General features: G+C 41.6%; 1 protein-coding gene across 1 annotated transcript in view; it reads right to left on the minus strand.

Annotated features, from left to right (window-relative positions):
- TMC3 (transmembrane channel like 3) overlaps window positions 1–27,084 on the minus strand; it is a 584,800-nt gene that overhangs the window by 319,262 nt on the left and 238,454 nt on the right. Inside the window, exon 5 of the mRNA XM_086958221.1 lies at window positions 11,218–11,324. Within this exon, the coding sequence (XP_086814347.1) occupies window positions 11,218–11,324 (107 nt within the window). The remainder of the gene's footprint in view (window positions 1–11,217; window positions 11,325–27,084) is intronic.

Genomic DNA, 27,084 nt, shown 5'->3' on the forward strand with positions numbered 1-27,084 from the left:
TTGGTGTCTATGGGGCACTTCCTTCTTGTTGATAAAGATAAGGACATTTTTAAAAAATGCTCCCCGCACTAAGAAAAAACCTGAATGGTCTGTTGGAATAGAATATTAACTTCACAACATCTTTTCAAAACACTACCATTAATTCAGCAATGCCAAAAATGAAAATTAAGTCAGCTATAAAAATTGTACAGCAACAGACATCCTCCCAAGGCATCAAATATTACCCCACCAACATATTATTGCTGAAATAAAACACTACCATTAATTCAGCAGTGCCAGAAACGAAAATTAAGTAAACTATAAAAATTGCACAACAGACGCCCTCCCAAGACATCAAATATTACCCTACCAATAAACTTTTTGCAGGAAAAATAAACTTGAAATACAAAAAAAGATATACTTTTAATTTAATTCAATACCATCCCTACACTTAATAATGTGTTTAAACAACATATACCACGGAAACAGTTGTTTCATGTTCCCATGACTAGTACTGGACCTACTGGCTGAATGTCCCATGGGCAGGCTAGGTCGCATAGTAAAACAAATTATTATTGCTAACTTAAAAAACATTGAGAAAATGTACTGAACTGTGCAACCTTCTTCCCTTACAAAAGATAAAAAATGTAATTAAAAAAAATAACCAAGGGGCATATTATCAAGGAATGGTGGTAAAATTATCGCTGTTTTATCGGCAGGAAACTGCCGATAAAACGGCGATAATGAGCTTGATAATACGCCCTTGTTAATTCCCATAGAGGCCCATGTTCTGATGTTAACATGGGCTCCTTTGGCAATTAACAAGGGAGTATTATCAAGCCCATTATGGCCGCGTTATTGGCAGTTTCCTGCCGATAAAACTGCTATAATTTTAACACAGGTCCTTGATAATATGCCCCCAAGTTCCTAGTAAAACTGTATGCCACCACCACAGTAAAAAGTAACAGTAAAGTACAAAGTACAAATAAATACTGGTGCATGCCCTCTATCACACAAAAAACACCCCATATACAAACGTTTTTGGTAGACATGCAGCAGATAAAGAGAGTGCGTCCTTCCACCTTGAAATCTAAATGAAAAGTGACCAGGAGATGGACAAAGCACTAGAAGGAAACTGGCTTGCTGGACAGGAACAGGACGTTGGTGTCTATGGGGCACTTCCTTCTTGTTGATAAAAATAAGGACATTTTTAAAAAATGCTCCCCGCACTAAGAAAAAACCTGAATGGTCTGTTGGAATAGAATATTAACTTCACAACATCTTTTCAAGTAGGTTTAGCTGATTCGAGAGTAGACAATCTGCTCAAGATGCAGCCACAGCCCCAGCCACTCGCGCTCACCAGCGTCACAAAAATGGCAGCAGAAGGCACAGTTGAAACCGGAAGCCAGGCTAGCGACCAGCAAATCTCCCTCTCACTTGCTTGCAGTTGGTAAACCTCTTTGCGCTCACCAGCACGCACCATAGTGTGGCTCATGCACAGCGATGTAAAAATAATTCCGCTGTGCGCTGGATGGCAGAATTTAGCGGGAACTCCATGTTACATGCGTAGCGCGGAGTTCTTAAATTCCGCCAACTCCTGGAGCAGAATTACATTTCCACTCATTTCTTTAGGTTAAAATGAAAGGCAGACAGGAGTTAGATAAAAACAAGTACATAGGAAATATCCTGCTCAGCTTGTTTTGATACTGTGGATTTAATGGCTGATAACATATTCACTGTTCCAAATTCTTTCTTTTACAATTGATTGCCCTTTTATCTTTAGTAATCATCAAACACAGTCTCACATGTAAGATATGTGTATATTAGTTTTCATTCTTCTAGTCAAAACCTTGGCACTCATTCTTCTGCTGAAGTCCATTTTTAAATATTTAGGTGCTTATCTACATGTCCCTTACACTGCCAGTGTGTCACTATAGATATGGGAAAAAGTGATGTACCGGTGGTGCAAAGGGCTTGTAAATAAGCCTCTTAGTATTTATAATATTTTCTGTCAGTGAATGAAAGTCTTTCTCAAGACACAATGAACAACATTTACAGCTAATTTAATTACAAGTTGAAAATATTGAATTCATCAGTGATGCCTCTGTGAGAGAGATTATCAGTGCTCATGTGTGTGATCAATGCTTACTCAGTAAGTTGCTTTCAAAATTGCCAAATCTTTCTAATTTTGAGGTAATTGTCAATGACTGTCCAGCTTCCCTGCTGTTTTCCAGTCTATCCTGATAAGCAATCAAAACCACTGTTGATGGATTACACACTACTGTAGATTTCTGGAAACTGTACTCACTCAGTTGAGTTTTGAAGAACCATCTCAACAGTGATGCTTTTATGTCATGATAAAATTACCTGCTTGATATGTTTAAATACCTGGACTATATGTATGGGACCAATACCGCAAATCTGTGCAGTATTTAAAAGTTAAATGGGATAGATTTGCGAGTCAGTGAGCGCAGATGCACTCCATATGCGCGGGAGTGTCTTGATTCACAGGGCACTTACTGTATGTAATGTAATGTAATGCAATGTAGGTATACTTGTAGAGCGCGGTCCTGTCACCCAGAGGGCATCCTGGCGCTTGAAGTTCAGTCCCCAACACTATCACTGCTCAGACAATTTTGGGAAAGAGGTGCGTTTTTAGGGCTTTTCTGAATGGATAGTATTCCCTATGGCATCTCAAAGAGAGTGGCAGGGAGTTCCAAAGTTTGGCTGCAGCAACACTAAACGAACGGCCACCCATCCTGACTCTCTGGAACCTAGGGACCACTAGCAGATGTGCCGAGGAAGAGCGGAGGAGCTGCGGGGCAGAGTACCAGGCAAACATGTTCTGCAGCGGCACCGGGCCCTGTCGATGCACTGCCTTAAACACCAAGCACGCCGCTTTATACAGTACGCGCAGGTGTACCGGCAGCCAATGTATGTCCCTTAACGCTAAGGTGGAGGAGCTAAAATTGGGGCGAGAGAGAGCCAGCTTGGCAGACATATTCTGCACCCGTTGCAGCTTCCCCAGCAGATTTTTTGGGGCCTCCAGAAGCAGCGCGTTACAGTAGTCTAAACGACTCAGTATGGTCCCGCGAACTACTTCCGGTCTGGCCTGGGCGGGGAGAAGGGGCAGAACTTTACGCAGCATGCGTAGCAGCATCATGCAAGTAGAGATGGTCTTATTGACGTGCAAGTCAAGTTGTAAGTTTGGGCCAAAGATCACACCCAGGTTGCGATATACAGATTTGTAGAACGCACTGTCCGTCAGGAGCCTGCTGAGAAGGTGTGAGTCTAGCCAAACTAGGTGCCTAGTTGGACTATTCAAAAAGCCATTTATTCAGCTTCTAGCGACCAGGGCATGCTCATGGGTTTCTGGGTGCTGACTGGAAGCCTTTTAAAAATGTTAATGTTCAAGGTATGAAAGCATGAGGCAGTGACAGCATCCGCTTGTGGGGTCATGTTGAGTTTGCTGCCAATGACGATCCCGAGGTTCTTGGAGTGGAAGGTGGGTGTCGGTCCAAACTCTGTTTGCTACCAGGAGAAGTGCTCTTCCCAAAGGTCACGTTTTCGGTCTTGTAGGTGTTCAGCTTTAGACAGTTGGTCTTCATCCAGAGGATGATTTCAGTCATGCAGTTATTTAACTTGATCCAAGTACTGGGCATCTTGTCCATGAAGGAGAGAATTAGCTGCATTTCGTTAGCATAGGTGAGGACATTGATGTTTTGAGAGCAGATGATGCTGGCTAGAGGGATCATGTATGCTCTGATGCGGTCAGGCTCAAGGAGGATCCTTGCAGAACTCCGCAGATGAGGTCACGGCTGTCCAAGATGTATGGTTCCTAACTAACTAACTGGGTCCTTCCAGTCAGGAAGGAGAAGATTCATCTGAGTAAGTGTCCTTGGATTCTGATATTGTGTAGATGTGGGCTGAAGATAGGGTAGGAGACCATGCTGAATACTGCAAAGTAGTTTAGGAGCTAGAGGGCGATTGTATCTCCTTTGTTCAGAGTCATGCTCTCTGGGTAAGGTGAATGCTTGAATGGGGCCTCCATCTCCAATGAGAGTGAGAGGAAGGGAATGGTAAGCCTAGAAATATGACTCATGCTATGGTCCCTCAAAAGCTCATGGGCTCCTCTGGAAATAATCACTGGTAGGGGCTATGGTAGTTTTTGATTGGTACCCCCATTAGCATCAGGGAGCTGCTTGGGATAGTGGGAAGGCCAAGCATGAATATCTACTTTCAATTAGGCTATTTCGCCATCCACAGTGGGCCATTTAAAATGGAGTTTGTTTGGAATGAATCTTTGATGTTTCTACAAAGGCCTTGCAATTGCTAAACACTCAAGTGCAGCAGCAGCAGCTGGCTAAATAATCATGACCGGTTCCCCTAGTTTAGGGAGAAAGTGGGCTGGGTTCATTAAGGAGAAGATCTGTGCGCAAGGAAGGCGGGCGCCTTGCATACGGGTACAGGTGCGGTGTGGCACAGTGTAGAGCGCTGATGTTACGGTGCGGCGTTGCAAAGGGTAGGGCTCTGGCTGGTGTCCTTAGAGCCGGGAACCCGAGGGTGTGGGCAGAGGACGCTGGTGGCAGGGTACTCACAGGAGCCACTGGACCTTGGCAGGCAATGGAGCATGGATGCGTGCGTGCTGTGCGCTACGTTGCCGGCTGAGCTACGTTGCCGGCTGAGCTGAGCCGGGGAGAAGGGAAGGAATCCTTGGAGTGGCCCCCTTGCTGAGGGGGCGTGGTGGATCACCCTGCAGTCCACCCTACTGGTGGCAGCTGCAGCTGGGGAACTTCAGAAGGACCAGAAAGCATGCCGATCAGTGCGCCAACACCCCTGGAAGGTGAACAGGTCTCTCAACAGCAGGCCGGTCGAGTGGTGGATCCTGCCATGTATGTGCTGGCTCTCCCTGAGGAATTATCGGCGTGGAGGTGATAAGTGGGTTCTCCGCCTCGTCGACACCGTGGAATTTGAGGTTCTGCCCTTCTAATAATGAGGACAGACACTTTGGTGCAGTACTGCTTATTATATTTTATTAACTCGAAGTAGAAGCTCGTGCGAACTCCACAAATGGAGAGCCTTCTTGTCCATTGCAACACAGTCGTGAAATGGCTGTCCGCCGCGTTACATCACGCTTGGCGTGCCTTGGTGAGTCACATGACGACAGAGGACTAGACCGCGACAGACAGGAAGTCCTCAGGAAAATCTTGTCAGGCATGTAGACCTCAGTGGGTGAGGGTTGTAGTGAGTCAGTCATTGTATTAACATACACCCCAGGGTCTGGGCCCGGTTCCGAGGGGATAAATAAAGTTGCATGGAATCGCGCGGGATTCCAGCTCGGACCCACGATACTATCTCATGTGTGTGTGTCCCGTGCCCCGGTAACTAGCGGCCAATGCAGAGGTTCCCCCACCTCTAAAGGGTTAATGGAAATTGCATATGACTCTCAGGGCTGGACTGGGAACGTAAACCGGCCAGGGCATTTCAGTCTGACCGGTCGCATTGGGGATGACATGGAAAACACTGCACTAATTTTGTTACAGGTGGCCGATTTTGCAGCAGCTATGCTGCGAAACTGCCCCCGGTAACAAAAGTGGCCCCCACCCTGGCGGCAGTCACAAAAACGCCCCCACCCTGGCAGCCAATCAGGGAAATGCCCGGTGCCCGCTACGGCCAGTCCGGCCCTGATGACTCTAGGTGGCATAGCAGGAGGGGGGGGTCTACTTTGCAGACCTGAGCTGACAGATAACCACCTGCTGTCTCATCGTGTGCAACCATGGTGAGAAGGGAACTATTCATGACTTGTGTTAAAAACATAAAAGACAACTGTTTATCTAGATAGGAAGTTGGCTATACATACCAAGAAATTAAAGTTGTGCTCCCACTGGCTTATTTAAATCCAGCCATGCAGAAAATGGTTATGGCAGCATAAAATGCATGTTTACCATCGATGTCCACTTGTGTTATTCATGAGAAACTGTTTAAATTTTGTGGATTTGGGCTCAGTTTTTTGAACAGCTATGTTTTTTTCTTCTATTGCATCATCATTGTAATTCATTCTGACAAATCATTGTAATACAATGTTTGTTGAAGAATAGAAGAGGAGAAGTAATGAGTGCAGTGTGACTGCACAAACCATATGCGCATTCCAAGCGCAGGTAGAGCACATGAAAATTAGGAAGCTTAATAGATGACATTGGTTTTCTAGGTGTAAGAGACACTCCCCCACATGCATCATTCATACATTTTGCATTTCTTAATTTGCGAAAATTACCGAATCGCAAATTAAGAATTGCAAAATGCTATGCATCATTTTTCTCGGTATTTATTTGGGATTCGGTAAAAATCGCAATTTTTACCGAATCGCAAATAAATACCGAATTCCTAACTGCTTTTTCGCAAATCCCATTGATTCCTATGGGCCGAAAGGCCCATAGGAGTCAATGGGAAGGCATTTACGAATTCGCAATTTGTTGATGCATTCCCCCCCCCCCCCCTGCACCCCTGAAATGTATTTGAAAGTGCATGTTTCAAACACACATGTCCTAAGGACATGTGTGACTGTAACATGACAGTGTAAAAAATGCATTTTTTTGCATTTTGAAAGATTTTTGCAAATTAACACGAGGGTCAACCTCGTGTTAATTTGCACTTCCAATTTCAAAATTCACATTTTTTTTTTAATTGATGCATTGCATTTAAGGAATCGCACAAATGCGATTCCTTAAATGCATTCGCATTTTTAAGAAATGCAAAAAAATGCGAATATTGAAAAAGTGTTTGATGCATCCCAAAAACGTATTTAGGAAGTGCAAACGGCCGAATTTACCGATTCGCACCGTTTGCACTTCCTAAACACGTTGATGCATGTGGGGGACTGGTTCTTTACATAGTACGAACGTCCTGCCAACTAGGCATGCCAATCTATAAACTATTGTCAACATTCCAGCTCTCTTGAGTTTATTGTGAGAGTTTCTCAGGACTAATATATTTATAACAGGAATAATTCAACAGCACAGATGCAATGAAAGATCTATTAGAAAGGGGAGGGATAGGTGGTAGGTGAATAAATTAAGACATTTTGAATTTGAAGAGACAGAACGGGGAATGATACTGGAGAGTTTTATATTGATGATAAGGGGAATTGGACATATAATCGAGAAAAGATAGACCATTAATATGTACTGTATTTCTAAGCTTGTATTCAAATGAGACATCAGTCGAAACTCGAGAGACAAGATAATGTTTAGTGGGGAAACTCCCACATCTAAAGAGATTTTGTTCTAAATAAATAAATCTGGACGTAGAAAGGCGCACTGCCGGATGGTACAAGCTCCCAGGTGTATACTGCAATAAAGGAGGCAGTAGTTCCAGTATGTTTAATGAGACATGTATGGAAGGGGGGTGCAATGCCAATCTCATGGAATTAAGCGCAGATCTCTGATTGTGAAGCCAAATAAGGATTGAGGGGTAGTGGAGTCATATCAGCATTTTTTCACTTCTTAACAGCGATTATTAGGACTCTGCAGGAATCTTATGAGCTAGATTGTCAAAAATAAATAATCAGGTAATAAATACTGATCAAAGGGGCTTCAGCCCATGCACCACGCTGCATGATCCAACTCTCTTATTAATTGCCTCTACAGATCTGCCTATGGCAAATGCAGGCCCGCTTGTGGTGATACCAATCGATGCAGCAAAAGCATTTGATAGAGTCAGTTGGACATGTTTGTGGGAGGTGGCGAGAGCCATGGGTCTCCCCAATTATTTATACAGTCAATGCAATAGTCAGCTTACCCATCCCTCTGCTCTGTCATTCCTCTGTAATAATTCACCACCTTCCAATATTTACGCACTGGGGAGTTAACCTTGTGAAAGTCAATGATCAAAGGATCCAATATGTATGTGGGACCATCTCCTGCAGTGTACGTGAAGCAATGTTTCAGTCCTCTGACAAGCAACATGTCCAGTGACCACCATGATAAGGTCCTCTGTGATGGCTGCTAGAGTTTGTGGCCGATTAAAACATACACCCATCTCCTCACTTCTAAAAAGCAGTGCTGGCAATCTAGTAAATAATTTTTACTCTATTTACTGCTAAATTCCGGGTATGAGCTCTGTGGCCATGCAAGAACTAGCAAAGATAAATAGAATTGGGAAAGCTGATGCTTTCTAAAGATTACATAAGACGGTATATTTATGATGTAAATATCCTCTATTTGCATACAAATATTTATATTATGTCATACTTTGGTATGATATGTGTATTTGAAAAGCAGACTATCACCTGCTAGGGTATCTTGGCACTGATCAGGTGTGTGCACCTAGCTCTGCCTAAGGTATGTTTGTTAACTTAAAAGCCAGGCCTTTAGTTTCTTGTGAAATTCAAGAAGAGAGGATGAGGCTCTGATGTGGAGTGGGATGTTTTTACATGCTTTAGGAGTGATGTAAGAGGATGCCCATCCTTCTGATTTGGTTCTGTAAATGTGTGGGTTGTGTGCAAGTAGGAGTCCTGTGGAGTGGAGATGTCTGTTTGGTTAATGGATGGAGATGTGACTATTCAGGTAGGGGCCTAAGTTGTGTATTGTCTTCAATGTGTGTGTGAGGAGTTTGAAATAAGCACATTTGTGTATTAGAAATCAGTGGAGCTCCCTCAGGTGTTATGTGATGTGATTCTGTGTGGGAGGTTGTAGATGAATCTGAATGCAGATGTCTAGATGGTTGCCTTCTGATGAGTTGCTTGGTGATCCCAGCATAAAGGATGTTCCTGTAGGGCAACTTGCTGGTGACTAAGGTATGAGTGATTATTTTTCTAATGTTGCTTGGTAGCCACTTAAAACTCTTTCACAGCACCTTCAGGGCGTGGAAACAGGTTGCAGTGATGGTGTTGACTTGTCTTGGAGGAAGGGTATGAGTTGCATGTTGTCAGCATAAGGGAAGATTCTGATGTCATAAGCCCGAATGACGTTGGCTGAAGGATCATGTATGAATTGAAGAGGGCGGGGATGAGTAATTAACCTTGAGGCTCTCCATAGATGAGGTTGCTTGCTTAAGAGGAATAAGGTGTCACCCTGACAACTTATGTTCTATCTGTTAGGAAGGGGCAGATCCAGCAGAGAGCAGATAATTAGATGCCATTATTGTGCACATGCCTGATGCAGATGGGGTGAGAGACCCTGTCAAATGCTGCAAAGTGGTCCAGGAGAATGATGCTTCTTGGTGGCCGCCTCGAAGCTCTGGAATACCTTGCCCCACCATATAAAAAGCAGCTCTTCACTGATGATTTTTAGAAAGCAAGTGAAGACCTGGCTATTCATTCAATAATGCACAGGAGGTGCCTCTCTGTCTGCTCAGCGCCGAGACACCATTCGTGGTATTTGTTTGCGCTTTATAAGTTTAGAAAATAAATAAATAAATAAATAAGAGAATCCTCTGTCAAGGATCATGAGGATGTTGTCATTGGCAGATATGAGAGCTGTTTCTGTACTGTGGTTGGGCCTGAATCTGGATTGTGTGGCTTTGAGCAGCTGGTGGCTACTTAGGTGGTCGGTGAGGTGTTGATTGATTAGCTTAATTTATAAAATAATAATTGCTGATGCCCCAACTTATGCTCAGAAGCTGCCATCAGCACAACAAAAGATCATAATCTCAAATACAAAGGCCGCATACTCTTAATTCCCTCATACCTTTTGAATCCAGCACCAGACATGTATATCAAAGTCTGATGAGGAAAAATAAGTTCTGGTGCCCAAAAATAAGGGCCAGTGGCCCCCACCTGCAGCCAGTTGCTGAAATTAAGCACTGCCTTTGCAAGGTATGTTAGGAGGGAGATGGGTCTGTAGTTGGAAAGTATGGCTGTGTCAGTGGAGGGTTAGTTGAGCAGGGGCATGAAGGAGGCATTTTTACAAGTGTCCAGGAATGTAGCTGAGTCGATAGAGGCATTAAGGATTGATGAAGTTGCTGGCATTTATGAGAAGGGGTGTCACAAAGTCTGTGATATTTCAGGCAAAATTGGTGTGAGTCCTGGTGGTCTGTATACCCAGGTTCTGCTCAGGAAGAAGTTGGCTGTGATTTGTATCTTGAACATGAGGTGTTTCATGTAGCTAGTGAGGGTGCCAGTGTAGGTGGTGCAGCTGATGGTATCTTTGAATATGACATGTCTCCACTTAGACACTGAAACCCACTGAATAGCTCTCTCTAGATTAAGAATCATTCCATGTGAACGGCCCTTTAAATTTGTCCTAAACAAACATGTTTCTAGGTTAAAATATATGAAAGGTCTCATTTTATCCTCTTTTCTCAGTGAAAAGCATATGTAACAAAGGCCTTGCCTGACTTGTACAAGCTCCACAGCTTAACGTAAAATGAACTTTTCATGGTGTTAGTTCTAATCGTAGAGTGATAGCTTCACAAACAGCTTTTTAGAAAAAATGCATACATGATTTTTTCTGACCTTTGTTATGTAGTTAACATTGAAATAGATACAAATAAATCTCACAGCCTCTGTGTGCTATATAAGCCTTCAGAGGGTATTTACATTCAACTTATTATGTTAAAAGGCAAACACATTTTTTGCGTATGTTTTCACTACTTCCTATTAGGACCTGCTCAAACACTTGCAAAAGCACTTCCCACCATGTTCTGTAAACCAGATCCAAATATAGTTTGTGCTCGTTTTTCCGAGTTTACGCACACAGATAATTATCAGGTGCAAAAACACCAGAGAGTGCAAAAAGCTGCAGATTTCATTTATGTCAGGGTGTATTTGCGCCCATTTTTACAATGCCGGTCTAAATGACCCCAATATTGTCAGTGATCAAATATAAGATGAAAGAAAATTAAATTGTTGTTGGTCCTATATAAGTTGTTAAGGGGATACTAAGATGTTTGATACATGGTACATACCTTTACATTACTTACTGTACATTTCATTGAGTATACACATCTTCCTATAATCAACTTGACGTATAGGTACAGTAATGTAAATCCATAGATGGGCAGCATCATTTCCATTTTTACTCAGGACAAGAATCATGACTGACAATAGGGTGTCAAGCACGTTATCTACAAAAATAATAATGCCATCAATTTTCAACGCAATGCTAATTTTTGGAAGGATAATTCACCCGAGTACAACTATATCTGATAGTTCTGGGTTGATTGAATAGATTTTTTTCGGATGAGCCCTTGAGCTAGTCTCTTTTAACTATGTAAATGGATGTAGGGAAGGGATCTTACCTCAGGCAGTACAACAAAGGCTCCTGTCATTATGGTAAGTACGATATTGATTCCAAATAACCATCTCAGGAAGATGAAGTAAGATGCAACACCGGACCCAAAGTGACCTTAAATCAAAAGCAGAAGCAATTAATCATCGGACATTTTCACAACAGCGTCAGCCATTTTACAATCATTCATTGATAAATGAATATTCGTTTGTGCACAAAGGTAACAACGTGGATGCATTCAACCCGTAAGAAGAATTAATGTTGGTTTGCCATCATGATTTATTACTTACCATATTAATGCACACTGCAGTGTTTATCATTGCTAAATTCTAAAGCCATATCTGACGGTATGAGCTTATTTTTTGAAACATTTCCAAGTTGTATTGAACGTCTATAGTTGTAGACATGGCCATTCGAAGAAGCTAAAATAGGACACTGGTGCACTATTTCAGAAATAAGCAGAATTTCAATCTATCAGATATGATTCCAAGACAAACACATTGACCCAAAAAGTGACATGCTAATACATTTTAAGTATCACTGGTATTTTGCCATTAAATATTTAATGCTCTTCAAACAGAAACATTTCATTCCATTTCTAAAGCAATAAGTTGTACAAGCTAGCATAACATAATATACCATAACTCCATGGGTTTGAGAAGGAAATGTCAGAGTAAACTGAACAGATTACAGCCTCAAGATCCACCATTATGTGGATGATAGACAACTCTGTTTTAAAGTCTTCTTTGCTTCAGATATTCAACACCTAAAACACTGTCTGCAGATCATACAAATAAGCATGGGCGGAAAATCCGTTCCGCTCGCGGATTTTGCGGATTTTCGGGAAATCCGCAATCCGCGAGATTTGCGAATTTCCCGCAAAATCCGCAAATCCGCGAGCAGCGGATTTTGCTCGCACTGCTCGCACTGTTCGCGTGAGTTCGCGCCCCGCGAATAAGTGCAAAATTGCAGAAAGACGATCTTAGCAAAACTGAAAGTAACTACTTACCAGGTTCAAAAGTTCAGGCTCATCATTAGTAGCCATTTCCTGTAGTGCTTCCTGAGGGGCCCCTCCAGAGTTCAGTTGCCAGTTGAAACTATTATGTGACCCTGCTCTGAACCTCAGAATAGTTACACATATGCCACAAAGATCCTGAATTACAGCTAAGGGAGACAAGCAGGAGCCAGGCTGGAAGTTAAAATCCATTAATCAGCCCCTAATTCATTATTGTCAGTTGGGGCAGGGCAGGTGTTGTAACTAATTTTGCAACAATGAAAGCACTTAGCAAGTGCAAAAGATCACTAATCAGGGCGCACTAAGGAAGCAGGTGCCAGCTAAAAAAATATTCTGTGACACATTAATCAGACCCAAATTAATTCAGGTCACTTGAGGCAGGGAAGGTGTGCTTTGCTTTGCCGAAAATAATGTACACTGGACAACCAGAGGGTGTGGTGATGAAACAGAGGGTGGCATGGGTGGGCCAGAGGGTGGCATGAGTAGTCAGAGAGTGGCAGTGGTGACAGAGAGTGGCAGTGATGAAGAAGAGTGTCCCAAACAGGCTGGACACGTAGAAACAACAAGTTCGCGAAACTTGCGACCCGACAGGTAAGTTCGCAATTTGCGAAAGTGTACAAAACCCTCGCGAACTGGCAGAAACACGGGCGAACACAAAAAAAAAAAAATCTGCAAATTCGCGGGAATTTGCGGATTTTGCGGATTGCGAATCCGCAAATCCGCAAAATTCGCGAACGCGAGATCCGCAAAATTCGCTCATGCTTACATACAAACCTAGATGCTCAGCACCTACCTGAAGTTCATCCCGACCACATGGAAACACTACAAATATGGATCAATGACATGAACCCCAACTTTCACTGATTGCGAAGTCGCTTGGATTAGTCATGCACACTGACCTCACCCTCAAGGAACACTTTGGCTAATAACACAAAGACAGCCTGGAACCAGATATCCCTTCTATAGAAAGTGAAACAGTTTCTAAGATGGCCTGGTACCTGCTCTCTCTTCTAAAGAAAGTGAAACTGTTTTCTTCAGAAAGTGACTTCAGAACGGATGTTGAAGTTTGTGTATTCTTTAATCTGGATGGTGGTAACGCCCTGATCCATGGTCTCTCAGATTACACTCTGGCACCCTTTAAGGCATCCTAGATTCAGTGCATATCATATACAGCATGATGAAATAAGATCACATCATCCACATTCTAATGGAACTCCATTTACTCCATTTGCCAGCCAACACCATCAACAAAACCAGCTGCATCTTTTGCAAAGCCATCATAACCAGCACACCTGTTTATCTTTCAGACAAGTTCAGCATCTCTTATGGTTCTCAGCACACCTGCAGCCATAACACCATAGGAGTGGAGACTAAATGTTGTAAAAACATAAAGAACAAGACAGCAGGCCATTTTATCTATGCACCCAGAATCGAGAACAACATCCCCATATCCTTCAGGACCACCCGCAATGGTGCTCTGATTTAGGAAAGAGGTGATGATTCACCTTTTTAAAGAACACTACATCAGAACACATTAAAAGTGCACAAACCAGCTACCTCCTCTATAGTTGTTGACTTTATGCTTGTCTAACCTGTACAGCTTTTTGTTGCCTTTTAGATATGTTCGTGCAACAGTAATGCCACATACATACAACAGACAAATATACAGGTTAAACCATAGGGTAGGGTGGCACATACTATCCAAAAAGGTAACAACTAAAGTTCAACGGTGTACAAGAGATCTCCTGATACGCTTGAAGTCTAAAGACATCTTTGCCTTGAACTTTTCATCACATTATTCATGACCGAACTCTGTGCATATTAACTTTGATATAGGCTCTTAAATGCTTCCTTCAGTATGCATATTCTCAGCATTCAGTGAAAAGGCATTCTGAGATACAAAAACATAGGACAATTTACCTAATGTAAGGTAATGATTGTGACCTATCTCCCCGTCCTATTTCTTAACCACATTGAGGTAATATACGGTTATAAATGGAACAATACAGGTCAAGTTCATCAAAAAATGTTTGATGCTATTGGCAACCATCCTTCTTTAAATTGTTAATGCAGTAAATTTACATTTTATTCTAAGTGATGTCTTTCTCCTCCACTCTAACCACACACATATGACAATGTGAACCCACAATGTTAACCTCACAAAACCTGCATACTCCTAACTTCACCTCCATTGGAATTTCACACTACCTATGGCACCTGAAAAATTCAGATCAGTGTTTTAGGCCTTATATTTGTCATAAAATTACGGTGGCAAATGTATCCTTGCTGGTCCTCATAGAGGCTACATTTCCTTCACACCTGTGCAATTTTGCAAAAAGTCCAATATTTTACATTAAGGATATGAGTCTAAGATTATGTAGCTACACCATGCTGCTTGAAACACCGAATTATGAGGAGTTGTAGTTTTAATTCCAGGAACCGATAATTGAACTTCATAATTTCCTTTTAAAGTTTAAAGTTTAATGTTTATCCCAGTGGAGAGTTTGTGTAAATGTTTAGATTGAAATGCATCTTTTTATTTTTCTGTGTGGGGGAAGGGCCATACAGCATGAGGCTACTGTACCCTGAGTATCATCTTACACTTCCTGTCCTCAAGACTCCTCCCTGTTTTCTTTTTGAGCCCTTGATCATTTTGGATTTGAATTCTAATTGAAAACATCACTCATACTTTGTTTGCAATCTCTGCTGCATCCTCTTCTTTGGATCAATGCATTGAGAGAAGCCAGGTGAACATTATGGGACTCGAGCGAATTAGCTCTTATGAAAAAAACAACATCCAATCCTGCGGGAATAACACTTGAAAAAAGATGGCTTTTCCTGAGAGAGAAGAACTTGTATAGTTAGGAGGGGATGTTGATGAAGATGATAAGAAGCAACACTATCACCCAAAGTGTGCACTCATTACCTGCATCAACCTAAGCATGGCACAAGGGAGTGAGGGATGCCATGATGCCCAAGCAGCCTACCCAACGGAAGTCACTAAAGGTGGGACCATCACAAAAAAAACCCACATCAATGCTCTATAAAGATTTAGTTCAATGAGACATCTACCACCAAACCCATAATTTGGTCTATTTATACAATGGGAAAGTATCCAAAGTGTTAGTGATTGATATTCTCCTTTTTTCTTTGGTGGAAGGAGTGGTTTCTGGATCTTGTGGAGGCCTTTTGTCCAAAATAGAAGGTTCCAATCCAAACCAGACCCATTTTTCAAATGTTGCATTGCCCGAGCTGCCCCATCAAATAATGGAATTGGTTGTTGTTGCAGTGAAAGACAGTGCTGGGCAGTCCCTCCATCTCAACAAAGACGTGGACCAGTTGTGAAACTACAGACTACATGTGCATCACTGCACGCAGGGCCACCTTCAAGGGGATTAAACAAAGGCTAACTGTTAGTGCCACAATTGCTGATACTTTTCAAGGCATATGCTGGCTTACAACTGTTGCAGATCGTACACAGCAGCCAACAACCTGGACAAATTTCTTCCTAAAGTCTATGAATGGCTTTGACACAGGGCTCTCAGCATTGGCTTTGTTGCCACTGACAATGGCACTAATATTGTGAAAGCCTTGGCGGAAGGCAGACACATCAAAGTGCTATGTTCAGCTCATTTCAACAACCTAAATTAACAAGATTTCTTCAAAAAAGAAGTAGTAGTCCACAGCATACTGGTCCCCAGGCATAGGATGTGCACACATTTCAGCCATTCCTTCAAGGACTCAAGCAGGATCATTTAACTAGCTAAGATAATCCTTATAATAACCCTCATACAAGAGAACCCATCCCATTGGAATTTCACCTTCTAGATGTTCCAATGCCTGCTTGAGCAGTACAGGTCTAGAAATGAGTATATGCTACAAAGGAAAGAACATAACAGACATGACAATTGAGGTTGACAAATGAAGGTTAATAGGTTGCCTGATACAAATGCTAGTGGCCTTTGAGAGTTTGACACAGGAATTCTGCAAGGGAGATTGTACCATGAGAAAAACCATTCTGTTGTTGCACTTCCTGCGAGCCATCTGCATAAGAAGAAAGGATCATATTCCAATGTAAATTAAGAAGCGGCTGGTTTGGTCAACAACTTAATCCTTCTTCTAGATACTTATTTCAGGCTGCAACAAGATATTGTCTTCTGGAGAGTATGGCTGTGCTACTATAATGGATCATTGATAAAAACAAGGGCTATATTCTTTCATTTATTTTTCAACACTGGATGTCTCCTTTTATAACAAATGGATCATCGAGAAAGCAATTGAATTTGAAGGTGGAATATTGCAACTTCAAAGGTAAAGAAGAACTGAAGTGCTGCCTTTACCAAACTCTGGAGAACATGGTGGTATCTTCGAGTCCAGAAGCATGTTGCAACTGCAGCAGCTCCATTCCAACATACAGGTGCTACTAAATCAACTTCAGCAGCATTAGGTCAACCATCCTCTGCGATGGGATGGTTTTTCCCAGATGTAGGACTTAATTCAAACACGCAGGTGCAGGAAACTCAGGAGCAATCAGCAATAACTATGACAATACAGAAAATATTGCCAGACTACTTGAGAGATCAAGCAGAATTCAATGTGGCACCAATAAATGTATTGGCATGTGAAAAATGAACAATGGCCAGAACTCAGCAGGCTGATGATTAAATATCTAGCAAGTCCTACATCCACCGTATCATTTGAGTGGGTTTAAAGTGCAATCGCTACTATTGTCACAGTTGGAAAGACAGTCTTTCGCCATGAAACAAGGAGAGACAGACGATCAAAATGAATAAAATTTCATCCCAGAAAACTATGAGGCTCCAGAAGACACAGCAGTGATTGTCCTCTAGATGAAGATGAACTTTGTATTCTAGATGGACTGAAAAGAAAAACACTAGTAACTGAAATGCCTGCTATAAAAAAGAAAAAAGAAAAAAATATTTTTTATTTTTATACTCAGTGAGCCATGCAATATAAATAAACTTAAATGGAACAGTTGGTAAAGCACATTCAGATAATAAAAGAGGACACAACTATTTGGCCTGGTGACTGAGGTGACAAAGAAAGAAAACGAATCCAATCTTAGGGACAACTGCAATGAGGAAGGCCTTTAGGTCTGCTATTGATGCCTCCATTGCCTGAAAGTTTGAGAAACATCCCAGGCCTAACCTTTCATTTCTATGTTCAGGTGTCAAGCAACATTAACCTCTTCGATGCTCATGGCGGCTCTGGTCGTCATGAGTCGCGGTGGGCGTGTGCTGATGACGGCCGGGAGCCGTCATGACCATGCCTGCGATTGGAATCTTCAGCACTGCGGCGGAATTCTCACCGCAGTGATGAGGTTAAGAGACGGCACTGTTTATGTGTTTTGATTCCACTGTATAATGTACAAATGTAAATGTACGTGTATTTATATAGCGCAAACCACCCACATCGCAGGCATCTAAGCGCTTGCTTAGGGAGCCCGTCCTGGTATTCCCCTGTGAGATAACCCCGGCAGGGTATCCACAAGGTGAAAGCCAGGCATCCCACCGTGAGGGGCCGTTGCGGAGATTAAGCAAGCTATTGCCCAGAGTTGCAGAGTGTGAACCCGTGAGTCGAGTAAGCACCGGAGCAAGAATTATCGAGTCCGTGAAATTATTGAGCCCAAGCCCCGTCGAGGCGGGGAATTGAACCCTGGTCCAGGGCCGATCTCAGCTTCCGGGTCTGCCGCCTCTAACCCCTGAGCCACACTTCTCTATAAGAGATGCATAGATAGATATCATACTTACAAGAGGCGACTTACATCAATTAATTAATGCCAAATAATAAGTCATGTGATGGATGGGAGGAGCATAGGTAGACTGGGGGCATATTTACAAGCCTCGTGCAACTCCAGAGCATCACTTTTTGTGGTGTTCAGTTTCAAACCGGGCTTAGTCATAACTACAAGGCCACATAAATCCATCCTGCGTAACTTTTCATGGCCATATAGATATGAAGTAAGGCAAGGCAGCGAAAGTTGCTGCCTCGCCTACTCTCCGTGAAAGAGGCATTCCATGGGTGTTGCTGTGGGTGTTTCCACTCAACAACCATGGAATTTGATGATGCCTCAGATTTACAACATTAGATAAACCTGGGGAAGCGCCTAAACCTTGTGCCTGCCTAGATCAAGCTTACAGAGGAGAAAGGTTTACAGTTCTCCTAATTTTTTCCTCTTTCAACATGTGCTGCATTCTGCAGAACATGTAGGAAGAGGAAATGGCCGCTCATTAATGTTTTTTTGCCGGAAGGTGCCCTTTCCTGCACACAACAATCTGGCCAACAAAACAGACACCCTTGCGCTATGGTGCAAGGGTGCCTGCATTGGCGCATGGCTGCCAAATGTGCCCTGGCACTGGTTGAAAGGAGAAGAATTCACTGCATCTTGTAATTAGGATGCATTCCTGTCCTTTTGGAATTGGCATAGGGTAGTGCAGCAAATAAATTGTGACACTGACCTACGCCAATTCCTTGTAAATGTGGCCCTTTATATTTTAAATTTTATAGGGCACATTTTTGGTGCATGATTCTATGTGTCTCTGCCAGTGTTACTTGATTGTCTATCATTAACTGCACTGCACACCAGCATCTGACACCAATCAGTTTATCTTCATTGTAAGTCTCAATTTTGTTTTCTTTTCTTGTTGAACAGGTGTGTCTCTTTTTGGAAGAAAATAAAATCTACATGTCCCCTCAAAACATACAGCTGAAGGACTCACTTCTATCTAATTCTTGGGCAAAAAAATCACAGACTCATACCCCTATGGACGATAAAGGGGTGATTTATTCACAACAATTCTGGTCAGTGTCTGGGGTGGCAGACCCTAAGTGATTAATGTTGTGGACATAGGGGGCATGCAGCTAGTTGTCTGGCTGTCTGTGATTAAGTTTAGTTTGACCTTTAATTAAGTCTTCACCAGCTTATGCTCCCTACTTTAAGTCCTTATGCACCTTGCTTACCTAACCTTCCACATTTTGTCCTCTTCTTTTCTCTTTCAACAGATCTTTTCTACAAGGAACCGTAATGTTGTGCTTGCTCTAGATTTTAGCCCTATTCCCCAAATGGACAGTTGGAATGCATCTGAGCAATTTTTATGGAGCATCAATTTTATTTTCCCATTATATATTATTGGAAATTGGGTTGTTGGTTGAGTGGGGTGTTAATCCCGCTTAAGCAACAGCCACAATCCCTGTAAGGGTGAAACACAAAAATCACTAAATGAAAATGAGCTTAATCTTCTGTTAGCTTGGCACAGTAGCAGTCAGGCTCCACTTAGAGGCAATCTATAAAGTATTTATGCAGCACACAAACAGTAATACAGTGAAAGCGGAACACAAGAAAAACCCCACACCAATTTAGAAACATAGACCACATTTTAATAAATCATTTGAGACCAAAACAACAAAAATTCAAACAGTAGAAGAGGAGTTATTAATTATAAAGTTTAAGGTAAAACCTAGCTCCTAAAAGTTCAAAGCGCCAACTTCAGACATCTAGTTGCGCAAGACTGGGTCGCAAAATATGGCCAACTGTGATGGAGTGCGAGTCAGATACAAAAAGTGGCTGGGGCATGGCCGGCACTTACTTTTGGACTTAGAAGAATTTTGAAGAAAAAGTCTTTGAGAAAGTAAAGTTCAGCGGGGCAAGGCTGCAGACTGTGTCTGAGGAGGGAGCGTCGTCATCAGGGAGCTGCTGTATGAAGTCACAGTGAAAAGTTCTTCATTTGGACGCAGTCACTATGTTTGAAAGTCAAAATTCTTCAATGGGACGAGATTGAAGGCCATAGCCGAAGAGAGTAGCTGTTGATGCGATTCCTATGAATGCATTGTAACTTTGACTTATGGCTCATTCAAACATAATGGAACAGCAAGGCAAAGTTACATACTTTTTTTATTTTCAAAAGCAAAACCCAAAAGTGGGATTTTGTTTTTGACATAAATAAATGACAAAACAGTGCCCCCCTGCCATGGGAGTCATCTTCTATGGCAAAGGGGGAATATTGTTTTTTTTTAAAAACACTTAACACCAGGGTATTTGGGGGTTGACATGCGGTAAAAAAGGCTATATGTCCTCCCATCTAAATTCTTTGATGACCTTTACTCCATCATGCAGTCTGAGAAGTTTGGCCATGACGGAGATAGAGTAGACTCCACCATCACCAAACTATCAATCAATCAATCAATCAATCAGGATTTATAAAGCAATTCTAATCACCCAATAGGGTATCCAGGTTCTTGCAGGTCTCGATAAGGCTCAATCGAAACAGCCAGGTCTTTAGGGCCCTTCAGAATTCCAGAAGTCAGATGATGGTCAACAGCTGTGTGGGGAGGCTGTTCCAGGTCTTTAATGCAATGTAGGTGAAGGAATGTCCTCCACCTTTGGTTCGGTAGATGTGAGAGTGTGGGCAAGTGATCCGGAGGCGGAGCCTAGTCTTCTCAATGGTTGGTGGATGTTCAGGAAGTGGTTAATGTAGGCTTGTTTTGGTTGTATAGAGCCTTGTGTGCATGGGTCAGTAGCTTGAAATGGCCTCTCTTCTGTACGGGGACCAAATGGAGTTACCTGAGGTGGGGTATGGTGTGGGTTCATTGGAGGAGGTCAAGGATGAGTCTGGTTGCAGCGTTCTGTATGGTTTGAAGTCTCTGTAGGAGGTGTGTGGTATTTCCTACGTAGAGAGTGTTGCCATAGTCCAGTCAGCTGATAATGAGGGTCGGTGCCACATTGCATCTCATGTGTAAGGGCAGTCTCTTGAAATCTTACATAGCATGCACAGAGTGAGGAAGCAGTTGGAGGAGGCAGCGTTGACTTTGATTTCATGGTAAACTTGCTATAAGTGGTGATTCTGTGGTGGTCGGTGGGTGTGGGTCCTAGCTTTGATGGCCACCAGGAGTCATTCCTGATCTGGCTGCTAAGGATTTGGTGGGTGGACCATTGTGTTGACAGCAAGGGTACTCGGTCATTGTTGCAATGGAGTACTGCTTCTGCCAACATATATATCGGGGCCTCTGTCTTTTTTATCATATCCTCATGTTAGTAAGGAATGGGATGAGGATGTAGATGAGGAGGTCATGCTTCAATTGCATACAGGTAAATTTATTACTCTGATTCCATCTTCCTCATCCCAGACCAAAGATCCCTCCCTTCTTTCCTAGCTAGATGTATGGCTGTCTTGATGGAACTGGATTTTAGAAGGAATCAGGAACAGAATCTCCCTTTCTATTGAGAACCCAGGTTAGGTTATCAGCTGCGTGTAAAATGCCACCTTTCCTGATCAACATGTTTAATAAGAAATGACGTACAAACCAAAGTGAGCAAAGGAAAATTATCCAGCAAACAAGTGAATAAAATAAAATCTCATACTCCAGGTGCTCTCTATGACATCTCATGGGTTTTGAAATCTGCTGCAGTCTGTGCCCAAAGTCTGTTGAAGGGTTACTTAGAATGTGTGGCATGGAATTGGCAAATTCCTCAGCAGGTTTTCCATATTTAACTAAAATATTATCACCCATACTGCATGTGTCACTGTGCAAATCACTGCAGCGCTTAATTGTTAACAATCTTGAAAGGAGGTTATGTTTTAATTCAGCACATCACCAGCATGCATTGTAATTTTATACATTTTAAAGAGTTACATTTTGTCAAAACACTTCATATTATTCTGTGGAATACAAGAAATAATACTCATATGCTGGGATATTTGGTACATGGATATAGCAACCCTGATGAAGTCCTATTTGACAAAATGTGTTGGCTTGGCTGATTGACTTTGTGGAAAACTAATCAATTAAATTGGATCTGAACATTAATACACGACTCCTGGTGGATTGAATTCGATTGAATGGATGTTATTTATGACTTTTAGATGACAGAATATTATATTTTGAACTTTCATTGCTCAAATTGAGACATACTGATTTTGACTACTTGCTCTTGTTGAGAAATCTTCTGTTTGAGTTGAGGAAGATGCCGCTCGAGTAGAACATCTACTGCATATTACAATACAAAACGCACAGAGAGGCAACATGAAAATTTCAAAGCACAAATACACAGAACATGAAGCAATCTGGACTCTTCAGTGATTTCAAAAGTGATCCTTTAATAGCTTCTTAGACCACTTGTGGCATAAAAATGATGGAACAATACAGGCAACGCGTTTCGCCGAAGAAGGGGCTTCCTCAGAGCTGCAAACATAATATAAGTACAGTCACATATTTCATATCTTAACACTTGTAAAAAACACAATGTGAGCAAAAACAGGCAGAAAAGTGATATTCTCAATTTTTCATTTTCAACAGTGTTCCACAGTACAATACTTGTACCGATGAAAAACATATCTCTGCATATAATAGAAACCAAAAAAGAGCCCAGAAAAGAGGAAAAAACAGAAAATACGTATAACACCCAGTGTGTTCTTGAAAGACTCAAGAGAAAAAAGCCCAACATTAAACCCCACATTTGGTCATGATCAATCTAATATAATCCTAAAGTAAAACAAAAAGAATCACAATGACCATGCCAACATTACCATACTACAACCAGCCCACTAGTTTATTAAACAATAAAGCACCAAGAAGTGCCTCCTACTTATAACCTCAGAGACATAGTTGAATTAAATCCTCACCAAATTTCAGAACGCTCGAATCCTTATAGTGGCCACTGTGATCCCAGGATCATTATATCATAATACTAACAAGAAAAGACATATATGTAAAATATCAATGATATGACCTTATTCTGTAACAAAACATCACACACCCTGCTCAGTTATAGCTAATTACCAATCCATAAATACCTTCAAAACGTCTGTAGTGCATCATTCCATTAGTACAAATATCCACAAGGGGGTACCCGTCACTGGTTGGTTTAAAAAATCATGTGATGAGTGATGCATTTCCTCAGTACGTTTTAAGGCTTACGGCGGGCCAAGGAGTAAGTTAATGTTCACATTAAGTGGGGGCCCTTTGTGTCGAGGGGGCAGTACAATCACTGCCAAGAGTTAAGGAGTAAAAGACGTTCTTGGTTTCTAAATGCGCTTTCCCCGCGCTTTTGTTTGTTCTCTGGTTTTCGGACACCGTCAAACAGACCCCGCTGGGAGGGTTTCATGTGTAGCTGACACGCTGTGTTTGTTCTGAATGTTGAAACCTTTACTACAATAGGTGAAAGAAATGTTCCCTCTTCCCTTCTTTTGATCTATTGACCGACGTAATTTAATATGTTTGTACATTGCGTCAACCTGCGTATTGCAACACAGTTTGGTAGGACGACTTTTGTGCTTTATAGTTATAGTGGTTCATCTTAAATGTTGTGTGTATTACTGTTATAGTCGCACACTTTTGTGAATGATTGTTGGATTGCATGGTTGCAAGAATGCAGATACCACCAAATCCAAAAGTCACCACCGTAGATCGGGATAGATAAATTAAAGATTATCACCGAAGTGTATTTGGAAATCATGGGGTTCTTTTATTTTTTTATTGAAGCAATGAACATGTTTCTCTAGATAGTACGGTTATGAGGGTTTGCGTGTTCTCTGATGTATTACTTAGATAGCATGCAATATTGACTATAGATATGTGAATGCTGGGATAGTTGGTCTATTTTTCTATTTAAACGTATTAACACAAATAAAAAGAGATTTTAAATAGTTGTTAAAAGATGAAAACATTTTTGAAAACAATGATCGCTGGACGGATAATTTTGAATATTTTTGTATAATTTTAGGGTTGTCACCTTTCATAGTGAACAGAAGAATTTCTGTTATGTATTTCACATATTGAACAGTTGGTGCTGTGTTTTAAGGTAAAAGTGGTGTAGTTTTTCAAAAATACACTTGTGTGTTTATCTCTTTACAGTGGTATGGTGGTGACTATTCCTATTGTGTTGCAGTGACTGAGAATTCTCTATCAAAAGTGGGAGACTTACTGAAAGTGCGTCCTTGCGGATATTTGTACTAATGGAATGATGCCTTACAGACTTTTTGAAGGTATTTATGGATTGGTAATTAGCTATAACTGAGCAGGGTGTGTGATGTTGTGTTACAGAATAAGGTCATATCATTGATCTTTTCTTGTTAGTATTATGATATAATGATCCTAGGACCACTGTTACCATTATAAGGATTCGAGCTTTCTGAAATTTGGTGAGGATTTAATTTAACTTTGTCTCTGAGGTTAAATGTGGTAGGCGCTTCTGTGTGTTTTATTGTTTAATTAACTAGTGTGCTGGTTTTAGTATGGTAATTTTGGCATGATCATTGTGATTCTTTTTGTTTTACTTTAGGATTATATTAGATTGATCATGACCGAATGTGGGGTTAATGTCGGGTTTTCTTTTCTTGAGTCTTTCAAGAACACACTGGGTGTTATACGTATTTTCAGTTTTTTCCCTTTTGTCTGGGCTCTTTTTTCGTTTCTGTTACATGCAGAGATATGTTTTTCATCGGTACACGTATTGTACTGTGGAACACTGTTGAAAGCGAAAAATTGAGAATATCACTTTTCTGCCTGTTTTTGCGCACATTGTGTTTCTTACAAGTGTTATGATTTGGAATATGTGACTGTACTTGTATTATGTTTGCAGCCCTGAGGAAGCCCCTTCTTGGACGAAACGGGTTGGCTGTATTGGTCCATCATTTGTATGCCACGAGTGGTCCAAGAAGCTATTAATGGATCACTTTTCAAATCACTGAAGAGTCCGGATTGATTCATGTTCTGTGTATTTGTGCTTTAAAATGTTCATGTTGCCTCTCTGTGCGTTTTGTATTGTATTAGAATTGTTGGGTCCTTTGGCAGTGGACTGAGGAGGTGGGCAACGTAACTCATGAGTGTATGTATGGCCTGTGTATAGTGAGGTGGTGCAGCCTTGAAGTATCCCTTACTGCCTTTTCTTTCTTTTTTCTGTATACAATAAGGGCAGTTGCACACCTGTTTGCGCTTAAAAAATTCATATCGATGATGAGAGAGAGGAGTTAGCCAAGGATCTTTTTACTCTAGGCAAATCAGATAAGTCAGGAATAGTGTCCTCATCCTCAGTAGGGGATGGATTGAAAGCCAGATTCAAAAAATTAGAACGTGTGAAAAAGGCAGAGCTCTCTAAGTAGTGGGACTGGGTTGCCCTTGAGAGGTATTTGGATAACAAGAAAATACCCTGTGGACTAAGAATTGTAACATTTCCTACATTTGATGAGCTTGAACCTGATTTACTCAAAGATTGGGAGAAAAACATCCAAAATTCCTCCTTTGTAATGATGAGGGTTTTGATAAAACATTCGGATAGGAAGTGCCTTAAACTGAGAGAGGAGATAAGCAAATTGGAGGAAGACATCGAGGGGTTGAATCTGAACGAAGCGACTGAAAAAAATGATGCCATCCTTAAGGACCAGATTTCTAGTCATCAGCGTTTCATTAGACAAATGAAACTCAATAAGATAGCAAGGGATGACAGAGATTATTCTCAGGAACGCATCTACACTTTCGCACAAAAATTTGATAACATTCAAATTCCTAAACCAAAAGAAGCTGACACACAGAGTTTAGGAAGTGTATCAAGTTTACTAAGTAGTTCCAATGCCTCCTCTATTAAGGAGATACCAAAGGGGATGATGGACGGAGCGTTTGAGCAAATCAAACACTCACCCCCAGTCAACTGATCTGGGTTTAATCCATCACCATTCTTTAGCTCACTCTACCACCCCATTTCAGACATGGCCCTATGCAAATCAGTCTGACCCTGTGCCTCATGGGAACAGTCCAGCCCGAACTGCCAAGCCATGTCTTCCCAGGACCGGAAACAAGCATCCTGGGACCGGTTTCGGATTCATAATCCTCATCAGCCAGGCTATCTTGAATTCTGTGGTAGAGTGAGCAAGGGACCCACGTCTGGGCATACCCTGACAACTTAGGGCGAACAAAGCGATACCAAGGGGGCCCTCACTGAAGAGTCCAGATTGATTCATGTTCTGTGTATTTGTGCTTTGAAATATTAATGTTGCCTCTCTGTGTGTTTTGTATTGTATTATAATTGTTGGGTCCTTTGGCAGTGGACTGAGGAGGTGGGCAACATAACTCATGAGTGTATTTATGACCTGTGTATAGCAAGGTGGTGCGACTTTGAAGAATCTCTAACTGCCTTCTCTTTCTTTTTTCTATCTACTGCGTTGTGCAGCACAGCTTTTTGGTCACTTTGCCGAGTTCCACATAGTGGAACTTCGTGAACTCTGCCCAGGCCTATGCAATGCTAGACGGCCTACAAGTCTTATGTAAGTTTCATGTTACCTTCTCATTTCTCCATGAATATCCTATAGTAGTAAGAACAACGTCTACACTCTGTCTGTTATGTGTAAAGAATTGTTCTTCGTTATCGATATGAAGCATGTGCAGATTTTGAGATAAAAATATATGGGCCTAATTCATAAAGGTAAACTTATACTTTCATGTAAATTTCCTTTTTTTGATTTAAAATAACTACAAGTAAATAGTGCGTTTACAATTGCGGAGACAATCAGGGCAGAGAATTCCGCATATAAAAAGATAGGACATTATGTGAGGAGTTTTGCACCCGTTTACGAATGCTAAAAAAAGTTCAACCTCACAAAAGCGTAAGTTTACCTTTGTGAATCAGGCCCTAGCCACCATTTAGATAATCTTGGGTCTTCCAAAATATACCATCAACAGGAGCCTTACAGATTTAAGGTAACATTAGATCTTAGAATAAATAGTAGATTCCATTTTAGTGGGAAAGAGACAACGGGTAGGGGGGATAACAGAGCATTAGGAATGGATGAAAATGGTAGATATTTAGCATCCTCCTGATCGAACCAGGACACCTGGTAAATAGATATTCTT

This window comes from Lissotriton vulgaris, chromosome 2_1 (assembly GCF_964263255.1).
Source record: "Lissotriton vulgaris chromosome 2_1, aLisVul1.2, whole genome shotgun sequence".
In the NCBI taxonomy this organism is placed as follows: domain Eukaryota; kingdom Metazoa; phylum Chordata; class Amphibia; order Caudata; family Salamandridae; genus Lissotriton; species Lissotriton vulgaris.